This window comes from Myripristis murdjan, chromosome 13 (genome assembly GCF_902150065.1).
Source record: "Myripristis murdjan chromosome 13, fMyrMur1.1, whole genome shotgun sequence".
Classification (NCBI taxonomy): Eukaryota; Metazoa; Chordata; class Actinopteri; order Holocentriformes; family Holocentridae; genus Myripristis; species Myripristis murdjan.
Genome location: NC_043992.1, coordinates 25,218,351 through 25,230,548, shown reverse-complemented (window position 1 = coordinate 25,230,548; position 12,198 = coordinate 25,218,351). Strand labels below are relative to the sequence as shown.

The 12,198-nt window shown below is 39.8% G+C and overlaps 1 protein-coding gene across 2 annotated transcripts; it reads left to right on the top strand.

Moving 5' to 3' along the window:
- Positions 1 to 8,139: 8,139 nt before the first annotated feature.
- LOC115370658 (mRNA decay activator protein ZFP36) lies at positions 8,140 to 11,346 on the top strand. 2 transcript variants are annotated; one of them, XM_030067773.1, is made up of 2 exons: positions 8,140 to 8,262; positions 8,941 to 11,346. In XM_030067773.1, the coding sequence occupies exons 1-2, from the start codon at positions 8,235 to 8,237 to the stop codon at positions 10,230 to 10,232; spliced, it is 1,320 nt and encodes a 439-aa protein (XP_029923633.1). In that variant the 5' UTR covers positions 8,140 to 8,234; the 3' UTR covers positions 10,233 to 11,346. The 2 variants fall into 2 exon arrangements, with proteins under 2 accessions (XP_029923633.1, XP_029923632.1); XM_030067772.1 differs by having other exon boundaries at positions 8,140 to 8,267; positions 8,946 to 11,346.
- The last annotated feature ends 852 nt before the right edge of the window (positions 11,347 to 12,198 follow it).

Here is a 12,198-nt window from a genome sequence, read left to right as displayed (position 1 = left end):
CTTAATTGCACAGTTATCCTAGATTTTCAGTTACAGGCATTACCAAGTTTAGGATGGTGCTTGAATATACATACTAAATTCTACTAACTTATTATCTTTACCTAAAATTACTTTAAAATTATATGTTCACTCTGGAGCAACACCATGATATGGGAAGGAGGCTATGGTTGTAACAGTGCGCAGCTCTCTGTTTATTGCTTTGCAGTGAAAATTTTAGCCATTTTTTTAGAGGATTTTTTTTTTTCTGCTTGACAGGTCCTGATATCTGCTCTTGGTATTCCTTTGTGTACTTTGCTGCATCATGTCTGTTCACACCTTAAGGAGCAGAAACCAGCCCAACCAGTCCATCAGCACGATCATCTTTGTCATAACGGCATTCTTGCATTTGCCTGTGTGTAAATGTTTGCTGATATATGCAAAACAAATCACCTGCGACTCATGCTTTGTGTGTTTTCCACGTCAGAGTAGGCAGACCTTCAAATAAAAAAAAAAAAGGCAGGCTGGCTCTCACCATAGTTCCTTCTACTGCTAAATCAGAATTGAAATCACTGTGGTAACAAACAATGACCATGGCAACAATGCAATTATTTCATGTCACACACTGCACATTGTAACAAGTCATCGCAGTGTAGTGTAGCTCATGCTGTACATTACTTCAAACAATGCTGTACATTATTCAAAGTATTTTCACTGAGGACAGTTCCTAATTTGAACGAAACCAACCTAATCTTCAGGTAAATAAGGAAATCACATTCACTTGAAAGCAGCTGGAGCTCACCATCCTGACACATGCAATCCACAGAGGTAGTAGCAGAAATAACACCGCCGACGAGAGCGCTCACACTTTGCTGAGAAAAGGGCCCGGCAGACTTTCAACAATAACAACTCAGGCTTGTCCTGAAGGCTAAGTGAATTCCAGAAGAATGCAGAATATTGATAAAAATGAATGGAACAGAGGATAATTAGGGATTAAAAAAATAATAATAATAAAGCAGAATAATGCAACAAACACAGAATGGAATAGACGATATTTGCTGACTATTTTCTTTGTCTTTTGATTCACTGAAAAAAGCCAGAATAGAATAGAATAGAATAGAATAGAATAGAATAGAATAGAATGGGATAGAACAATGGAGAAAAGCACAACAGCCTGGGACAGAATCAAGGAGAACAAACAAGAAACGCCACCTCCAGTTGTGTAATTGATTTGCAGAAATAAAGGTCAAACCAATCCTTGAGAAAGGAAAACACCAGCGTGATGTTGCCAAACCACTCGCGGTGTTTTATTGAACAATGACACACCAAATATTGACACATACATACACAAAAAAAAAAATTTTGACTTGTCATCATTCCACTTACTGGCAATGGCAGTCATGATTTACTCATACTATAGCCTGATGTAAACAGAGAGGTTACAACACACAGGGGTTTCTACAAGCACTCCGCTGCTATAGCATAGTCCTCACCGCAGCTGAGCTCCATCTAGAAGAGCCAGAAGTTCTCACAAGTAAAGCATGATATCCTGAGTTTATTTACTGAGCAGGTGATCAAGCCAGCATGCAGGAGAAGTTTTCCATATTTCTGTTCTATTTAATCTTTATATAGCAAGGCAGGACACTTAAGAACATATACCACATGTTCTGCACTGTTAAGACAGTCGGTTTTATTCGTATAACTCAATATCAAAAATTAAAAATGTTTCCTGAAAGAGCTTTACAGCAATATAATATATTCTATTCATAGATACTCAGATAAGGAAAAACATCCTAAAAAATACACTGTGATATGTAGAAAACTAGTTTGTCAGTGTGATTTGTGGATTGGGAACAGGTTAATGTTAAAGTTGGAGGTTGGAATTGCAGTTGTGAGGGTTGAGTGAATAAGTAAGTCAATCACATGACCGTCAGCCCCAGTTAGTGTGTGTGTTAGTGGGTGGGGGGGTTAATAATATCCCATTTGGAGAGGCAGGTACTTTCCCTGGTCATAATGTCAACATGGGCTCCAGCCCAACTCAAACCACTGACTCACTTTCTCTCCATTCTTCCCTCTCTCTCTCTCTCTCCCTCTCCCTCTCCCTCTCTCTCTCCTCCCTTCCCAGTCATCCCTCCATCTCTCCATCCATATGAATCACCTGCTAAAACCAAAGGCATGAACAGTTTGGTTTCAGCAGTTTTCGGCGACAGCCATGTCAGCTGTACAAACCCAGCCGCGGTGGCTAAACAACTACTGGGTCTGTCCTGCTTGATATCTGCAGTGTTTGGCGTGTCACCATGGCAATGCTATGGAGGACAATGTTAAATATTTGCAGCCATCGCCTCTTAGAGACACAATGTGGCCCATGGTTGAGAAAAATATCTTAACCCCTTACATAAGGAAAAATAGTAATAAAGGAAGAAATTTTAATTTAAAGTTTAATTTAAAGATATTACAGGACTATTGCAAGTAAAATATCCTTAAGTATGATAAGGAAAAGTAGGCAATAATGAGGGATGTTAGCTACAGAGTGTTAAATTTTTGATGCATGAATCTGGAAGATGTATTTTATTTCTTTATGACTTGCATGTAAAGCTTACAAAGTAACTAGTAACTGCAACCATCAGATAAATTTAGTGGAGTAACAAGTACAATACTCCCTTTTGAAATCCAGTGCAGTGACTATTTACGTAAAAGGCTCAAACTGTAAGTGTAACATACTCTGTTAATAACCATCCATGCTCTGGTTAAAGTGTATCTACCAGAGGCCTTGAGATAAACTGAACCTGGAAAGAGGGAAGTAGGAAATGCTAAAAAAGAAAATAGAAACTGGAGAGGAGAGACAAAGGACAGAATAAGGGCATACATTCCTTGGTCATAACTGATTGATTGTGAATAAAATAGCTAAAGGATAAATATATATATAAACCTCATATAAACCCAGTAATGCCTAATTTTATTTGAAATGTTACACTGATATCTTCCTGTTTGTCCCTGTCATCATCATCATCATCATCGTTTCAAATGTATTTCAGCATGAAACAAAACCAAGCAGCGTCAGGGTGTCTCCTACGCATGCTGAGCTCACCTGGTGTCATCGTGAGCCATATGACGGTGACTTGGCACTTTAATGAGTCAGATCCTTCAAAAGTTTCCCCAGTTTCCCTGCAAGGTCAGCAGGCAGTATAATACATGTTTCCATTTTGCCAGGAATCCCTCTGAGGGATAAACATATACTGACACAGTTAACACAACCTGATGTCAGCGTTACATAAACCATCTATTAAGAATAGCAACTGCATTAGGAAAGCTGTTGAAAGGAGCACATTATGTGGTTAAGATGACTTCAGCATAATAACTACAGTAAAGTTGTACTGTCAGATTATTGACTTTAATTGGCCTGATCAACTTTGTGGGTCCAACACAACAGCCACACATGAAAGACTGCTCACCTCTACAATATCATTATCAAATTTCTGTGTTTACAGAAAGGATTATGCGCAGAAAGAAGAAGTGTGATTTGCATTTACTATAACATGTTTAATCCACTTGTGGAAAGTACTGTGGAGGCAACACTGAAGAAGTAAGTGATACTATTGTCTGATGGTAAACCTGTTTTGAGGACAAAGACCAAAGGTTTTGTGTTTCTTTACAATCATTGGTCCATTCTCTGCCTCTGATACAGGCAAAGTACAGTCAGATGGTTAACAGGGTAAACACAGACCATTCTGGTTAATGATCCATCCACACAGCTTGGTCACATATTACACAGTCACATTATGAAGTACACTGAGGCACACTAATGTGATATACGTGAGCTGCAGCCACATGCTCTTCATTAAATGGTTTTCCACTTTGTGGACAGAGAAGTAACAGCGATAGTATGTCAGAAATACATATCATTTGACATATCAATCATAGGGGGACTTGGGGAAAACAAGAATTATAGCACAGCACTTAAGCATGTTTTTTTTTTTTTTTCCTAAATGAGATCTTATGAAGATTGAAGGTCCATCAAGTCCATTATCATAATCTTCTATCCATTTATTATGCATTTATTATTTTCATGATTCAGTTAGGTTTCATGCTATAGGACAGCATGCTTGTTTTACTGTGAGATACGTGCGTTGCTTGTGAGTTGGGGTGGGTCCTGACAGGATACATTTACATTCTGGGCTTTGAAAGGAAACAAAATGTTATGGGCTGTACTGTTGTTTCTATGGATCTGTTTCATCCTTGCAAATAAAACAAAGGCCTGCCCTTGGTTACTTTTCTCATATTGCTGATTTTCCCACAGTCCATACGTATGCATGCTTACTTTGCCAGCAGGAATGACGCAGCATTATGTAGCAGGTGATCATGTCCTAACATGTCAGCACGCTACATGTGGGTTAGCGTGTCACATAAGAAAAAACCCACAGGAAAACTTCACACTGAGCGTCCACTTAGTCACCAGAAGATACCCTGGAGGCTTCTGTCGGCAGGCATGCTATACTTTGAGCAACATGAGTGTGTTTGCTAATGTAATGTGTGTGTGTGTGTGTGTGTGTGTGTGTGTGTGTGTGTGTGTTTGTGTGTGTATGTGTGTGTGTGCGCACATGTGTGTTTGTGTGTGTGTATCTAAGCATGTTTTTGTGCCTGCCCCTCCCTGCTGGAGTGACTTTCCATATCACTGAAGGAAGAGGCAGAACAGAAACAAGTGGAGGGAGGGAATCCCAACTCACACACACACACACACACACACACTGAAAACACACATCTCACTGTCACCCAAACCTTAATCTGCTCCTCTTAGCACTGTGCCTGTAAATGAAACAGGAAGAGGCAGGATGGATGATGTATTTACTACTCTGGCAAAGAAAGTAGGGGAAAACGGGAGAGAGGGAGACAGATTTTCCGTGCCCCGTAGACAGCCCTGTCGTATAATTTCCAGTGTATCCAAGGCTGTGAAGTTTATATATAGGTGAAAGTTATTTATATATAACTGCGGTTATTTATATCTGAACATGAGTGGGGCTGTTTTGCTTTGGCCAGTCTGTCTGTCTGTCCATCTGTCTGTCAGTGTACAAGGTTGAGTTACAATGCTGCCAGATGCCATGGGTGTAATTCTCGCTGTAGCCTCTTACATTTAATGGAAAATCCCTGCACCAAGAGCTGAGGAATGAAATCATTTAATATAGCTTATCTTTTAATTCTAAAATAATAATAATAATAATAATAATAATAATAATAATAACAATAATAAAAACAAATTTGTGGGACACAAAAGAGGAAGGAAGATGTTGACTCATCAAGGGGTTAACAGTACATAATAATATCAACAAACATGACCCGTATTTAATAGCACAGAAAATGAGGAAACCTGCTTTTTGATCCGACTCATCATCTGTTTAATCAAAATATATTAAGTCTCCTTGGTGCTCATCCAAATTACCGGGTGTGTCTAAAACTGCCAGGCTAACTGTAACACCTCTGACCCAAAACAGCTACCAAGTTGTCACTGATGTCACTACTTAAAGGGATAGTCGTGTGAAGAAGTCAGCCTCAGAAAATACATTTTGGAGAGTACAGAGAGGATAGGAGTCATCTGGTTTCATGTGTACACGATGAAAGCGTAGTGGTGAAACTGCAGTTGTACCACATTGTAGAAACATAAGCAAAAGCACCTCCAAAGTATACTGAAATACTGATCGTAGTGAAATGAGTGTCACACAAAATCTTCCACAGTGTGTGAATAACGGCCAATTTCATTATATGTCAATAACACAAATTACATTTTGGGTACCATTAAAGTTGTGACACAGCGCAAATTTCTGCATGTGTGTAGTTTAGCAGTCTTGTATGGGACAGCCCAGCTTCAGTGCTTTTCAGCACAGTCCTGGGAAGCCCTCTCTATTTCTGTTTACCATCATTTAACATGAGAGGAACACACACACACACACACACACGCACACTATGTTTTTTTTTTTTGTTTTTTTTTTACTCATACTGATATGCTGCTTTCCAAAACATGCAGTAGTATTCACACTTCATCATTGCCAGTATGGAGCATGATGACTCATGCGCATGTGAGTGAAAATGAAGCTTGAAGTCACCTGATTAAGTTATCACCACAAATTTCTAGAACAGACTTCAGCAGATAGCAGATCTACAGGCATACAAGACACATTATCGATTCATTAATCATGGGTTTTTAGCATGTCAGCAGGCGACACTGTACATCCTGTGGGTGAGCCGCTGTGGCTTCTTATCAACAACAGAAATTATGCTGTACATTATCTTTCCCTCGCTTCAGCTTTCCACTTTTTTCTCCTCCATTTTCCCAGTGATTCAATGCTAAATAAAAATAACCTTTCCATATTCTATATTGATCAAGAGTTTATTTTCTCTGAGTTTTCACTAAACATATTTACAGTGACAGACAAGTGAATTGAGTCTCTGATTCTCTGAGTCTCTCAAGCTATAATAAACCAAATCTGACGTAACATGTTGAAATATGATAAAAAAAAAAAGAAAAAAAAGGGGCCTATGGGTGAATAAAAAGAGATTTTTTTTAATATACACTTTGAAATCAGTGACTTCCCACATCATACTTTGAGACAATGGTTCCCCTATAGTGCATAATTTCTAAACATTGGAAATAACCCTCACTGAATGTGTGTAGATGTGGACCCCAAAACATAATGACACAGGATACCATAATGTGCGGAAACACTGACATACACATGCACACACACACACACTCACACATTACAGTATGTTACAGTAATACGTGCTCTCAGGGAGAGCAGCAGTCACGCTCTGCGGAAAGCCTGTGGGATTCAAAACAAAAACCTCACCGCTGCGCTGCTTACCATAGAAACCAGCAAGAGGACTTACATGAGGGACCAATTAAATCTTCTAGTAATCATAACATCTTTAGTTTTGCTTTGTTTTGTTAATTTGACACTTGAGTATGGTGACAGACATATTGCTGTTGTGGTTCATAGAGGTAAAAGGGCATCAATCTTCAAGAAAAACATCTTCAAGTAATAATGAAAGTCCATCGATGACAGTTTTTGTGCACTTTGTTCAAGTTTAGGATACATTGCTTTCACATTTATCTCCACACAGTCTATGATTTTAACAACTTAGAAGAATGAATGTATTTATCAAAGACAATAAGTCAGTAATATTTTTTAAAAAAGTAGTTTGGAATGCACAAATGGCAGAAGAGTCTCTCTCTCACACACCATATTTATCTCCAGGTGTTCAGGCAGATATTCCTGCTCTTCATCATGCTCTATTCTGTGTTGTTTTCAGTCTTCTAGTGATGAGTAGCTCTTTTAATTGTGTTCTGGTAACTGTCAGGCTGTTTCACTGCTCTGGTGGAATAGTGGTGTGTTTGGGTTGCACTCCGCTTTGTTCAAAACAGAAACCAGAGGGAATAAGGGGAAATAGAATAGCATTCTGGTAAGCAGCTTGCCTATAGATTATCTCCTTGCTGCTGGTAAAAGTAGTGCAGAGAAACCATACAGTATATGATCAGGACAAGGTGATTTATCACACTTCCTGAAAACTTGCCATTACTTAAAGGAATGTCAACATGAAACTACATGTATGGACCTGTACCAGAGGAGGGGGGGAAGCTGCGTTGTTGCTTGTATAGGATAAAATAATAAAATAATTTTTAAAAATAAATAATAAAATAAAAAGATTAGAGAGTATGTATCTATACAAACAGACTCCCTGCCCTGAAAATAAACAACTTCATAACTGGGTCCTTGTGAACCTGAAACATTTCACAGGACTGAAATGATTTATCACTCTCCCCAGAAAATCTGTCATGAATCACAGAAATGTATAGGTGTATAACCATATAGGGCAAATAAATGAGACTGTAAGCCTAAATGACAAGAATTCACTGCTATGTAAATAAGCCAGTTTGCGTTTGCATGGCTGTGAAACTGAAACATTTCACACAGCTGGCTAAAAATACACAAACAGTTTTTCTTTTTTTCTATTCTTTTTTTTTTTTTTTTTTTCTTACTACCCGCCCATCTCTGAGCTCAGCACAGCTATGAAACCTGAGGTGGAGGGGAGGGTCATCCGGGAACATAGCAAGCGGAAACTCCTCCCGGCCTGGGGGAGTAAGTCAAGGCAATAAAAGCAGGGATCGGAACACAATGTTAACTTCACTTGAGGCTGGACGCAGGTAGTCAACATTGATAAGGACAAAGACTGGCAGACACCTTCTTTTAGCCACAGAGGTATACAGCATGTCCGATATGCTTGACGACATCTTGAAAAGGGTGAGTAAAGTGAGTTTATGGATTTGTCATCTTGTTTTGGAACGATAAATCATGAAAAACTTCATAGTAGGCTCTATAAAGAATCTCCTCCTATTTTTATTATTATTATTATTATTGTTACCACTTATTCCTGTATAAATATTTATATATATATATCACTGATTTGACAGTAAACCTATTTTGTTGGTCAACTGACTGACTGCTCAAACACACTCTCAGAAGAATTCCTCCGTTTAAGTCCAGATAAGGAGATAAGACCATTCCTCACTGTCACCTTCTCTTGTTTTGTGCTGTTTTAGTCTCAGATTTCAAGCAGTTCTGGTGCAGGAATGTGTATATGTATATGTTTATAAATGTAATAAATACATTTATAAAACGTGAACTTGTAATTTTGTAATTGCATCTACTTGAAAGACAGAGGTTGCGTAATATCAGAAACTTGGACATTGTTGTAACATGTTCACTTTTGATGATCTATTTATGCAAATATTCCTTAAAAAAAAGAGTGTATAAATAGTATAATAGTATAGTATAATAGTATAATAGTTAAAAAGTAGAAAAAAGTTGTATTTTATTATTAATACTTTTTTTTTTCAATTAGTGAATATGTTTTGTTTTGTGGTAAAACCCCTTAAAAGTGTCTGTATAGTAAACATCTCAGTTCCTCTTCCCTAACAGAACTTTATTAACCTGGCGCGGGATGATGCCTTCCCCCCGGCACAGTCTCAACTCAAAGTCCCGGGGCACAGCCGGCTGACCCGGTCGACGTCCTTCTTCTCTTCCCCCTCTCCTCCCCCCTCCTCCACCACCTCTTCGAGGCAGAGCCTGAGCTCGGAGCACGTTAACAATGACGATGACAGCAGCCCTTTCTGGCCAGACAACATCTGGAGCCAGGCCACTCTCTCTAAGCCGCAGCAGCTTCCCTTCAGGCCCGATCGCTCCATGAGCCTCACTGAATCCAGCAGCGCCCTGCTCTCCTCCTTCGTGCAGCTGAAGGGCCTGGAGGCCTTCTCCTCAGGGCCTGCTACTGTAGCTCCCCCACCAGGCTTCCCTCCTTCCTCTTGCCTCCCAGTGCAGACCCCAACAGCGCTCCCTTCTAACCGCTACAAGACTGAGCTCTGCCGTGGCTTCCAGGAAAGTGGCAGCTGCAAATATGGCAGTAAGTGCCAGTTTGCCCATGGAGAGGCTGAGCTTCGTGGGCTGTACCGCCACCCTAAGTACAAGACGGAGCCCTGCAGAACTTTCTACAACTTTGGCTACTGCCCCTATGGCACACGCTGTCACTTCATCCATGAGGAGAAAATTGGCAGTGGCCCCTTAGCACCTGCCAAATTTCCAAATCAGCGGCAACCACCACAAACCACTGCCACAGCCACCGGTGGTCAGAACCCACGCCACCAGCTTCGCCAGAGCGTCAGCTTTGCTGGGTTCCTTGGCTCATCGCGCAGCTCACCTCCTCCTGCCTCTTTCCCTTCATCTTTCAATGATCCCAACCTGGGCTTCAGTCGCGCTCCCTCTGTTTCTCCACCTCCTGCTGATCTCCTCTCTCCAGTGTTTGGTGACACCCTTCAGCGTGAGGCAGCAACAGCAGCATTCCAGTTCGGCCACCACCAGACCCGTTCCAGTGCCGGGGACATCCACAACATTCCTCTCATAGTGGAGCCCAAGCCTTCACGCTGTGTTTGTGGCCACGGAAATAACTTCCAAACTCTGAGCAGCACCAACAGCAAAGCTTTCTCTAGCATGGATGATAGCCTCCACCAAGAAACCAGTGTGCTGTTTCCAAACGCCCTGGGCCATGGAGGATTTATGAAGCCTCCTGCACTGCAGCGTTTCTCCTCTGAGGATTCACTGGAAGACAGCTATAGCAGCAGCGGAGGCTCCAGTGGTACCGAGTCACCAACTTTCGATGGATCAGCCACCAAGAGGCTCACCGTGTTTGAGAGGCTTTCCCTGTCTGACTAAAAGAGTCCAAAAGAAAAAATCGACACCCAGTTAACTGTGCCAATGTGGACTTTTTCTCTGCTCTCTTTAAAAACAGATTCATCAGGACCTGTCACCTTTTGATGACACAGCAACACTTAAGACACTTTTAATTTATGTGTGTACAAATGGAATTCATCTTGGAGAAACTACAGACATTGCTTTGACATTGCTTTGGTACACAAATGTTACCAGAATCTATTTTTATACTTAATATTGCGTAGCTAATTAGACATTTGTATGCTATCTGCCATAAGAATTAACTGCTCTGCAGGCCTTGATGGCCAAGAGTCTGGTTCGTAGCTACAGCAAATATGTAGTGATCAAATGGCGTATCAATATTGACAATGAGTAATTCCTGTGCCTTAAAGATTCTTCCTCCTTCACTAGATGGGCTATTTACTCTCAGTGCCATAAACAGTATATTTGATTTGTAGCCTTAATCAATGTGACCTGACAAGTGTCACTAATGACATTTAATATGTGATATGCACTTTACAGTTTAAAAAAAAAAAATGGGAGAAACCGTCAAAATGTCTCCCGGTAGCATACAACCAAAGCTTCATAATTCACTATGTTCTGTACCTGGTTTTGTATATTTGCGTGTGTGTGTGTGTGTGCGTATGTGTGTGTGTGTGTGTGTGTGTGTGTGCATGTAACCTTGTTATTCTCCGCCACCTGGGGTGCATTCAAACATGAAATGCACATTGAATACTCAAAGATCAAAATGTACTCATAGTTCTCAATGTCTTTTTGTCATCCAGTTTAGACCTGTATAAGAGATTTGCTACCCTTATCCAGTCTATTTCTATGAGATTTGACTCTGTAAAACATCATGTGATTGTCACTGGTTTGAAAATTGCACCCCTGTCTTATTGTCCCCTGTTTGTTTGACAACCTTGGTTGGTTCCTAACCCTGAAGGTTGGAGAAGCTTATTGGTCCAGGGACTTTAACACCGCAGTATTCCTTTTGGTTATTGGTTGCCTTATTTGCATTGTTTAACTTAAACTAATATATTTATTATGATATTTATTTGTGTAAAAAAAAAAACAAATGTATTTTGTACTTTATTTATGGAGAACTATTCCATTATCTGTGAAACCCAATGTGAGAATTGTCAATAAAACAAACAAACAAACAAAAAAACAGAGAATCTTATATTTTTAATTGTCTGAAAAAGACTAAATAAATTTCTCTACAAAGAAAAGAGATTGTGATGTTATTTTTTGACTCTTATTATGCTTACAATATTATTTCCAGTGAAGTATATCAAACGTAGAACAGGAAGTATTTAACTGTGTTTCAAACATGTTGGGAATGCAGTGACATCAGACTCTTTCCAACCATGCTCTAAAGATGCAGTTACTTATTAAGATATTGGTACTTAAAATATCTTATATCTAAACATCTTACTTCTTTTGTTTGTTTGTTTTTTCAAGATTTAAGTCTTTCCCCTCCAAAATATTTTGGCTTAAAGGTAAGTCTCATTGGTAGCCCTGGTCTGCAGACAGTGGTAAACTGTAAATTGCAATATGCAATGGTATTAATGCTAACATGCTACTTGAATGATGCGTCAGCACAACCAATAACAAAAAATCATCATTGTTCACCCATGTATAAATCAGAGTAATCACTTATGGCAATATACTATAATGTAGGTGACATGAGAAACAAAGAGAATGATCTAGACATTGCAGGTTTGAGGAGTCTCTCTCTCTCTCTCTCTCTCTCTCTCTCTCTCACTCACTCTCTCTCTCTCCCTCTCTCTCTCTCTCTCTCTCTCTCTCTCTCTCTCTCTCACTCACTCCATCTCTGGTTCTTTGTCTTTCTCTCTGTGTTTTGTGCCATACAGAGTCTCTGTTATGTATACAGTGCAGGCAACAGCACTGAGATCACTCCATGCACACACATCAAAACACTGTCAGGAACACACACCTGAATGTTGGA

Excerpts from the sequence above, each read along its gene's own strand:
- LOC115370658 (XM_030067773.1), top strand. The coding sequence starts at position 8,235 with ATGTCCGATATGCTTGACGACATCTTGA. Across the intron at positions 8,263-8,940 it reads TATGCTTGACGACATCTTGA|AACAGAACTTTATTAACCTG; the intron begins AAAGGGTGAGTA and ends TTCCTCTTCCCT.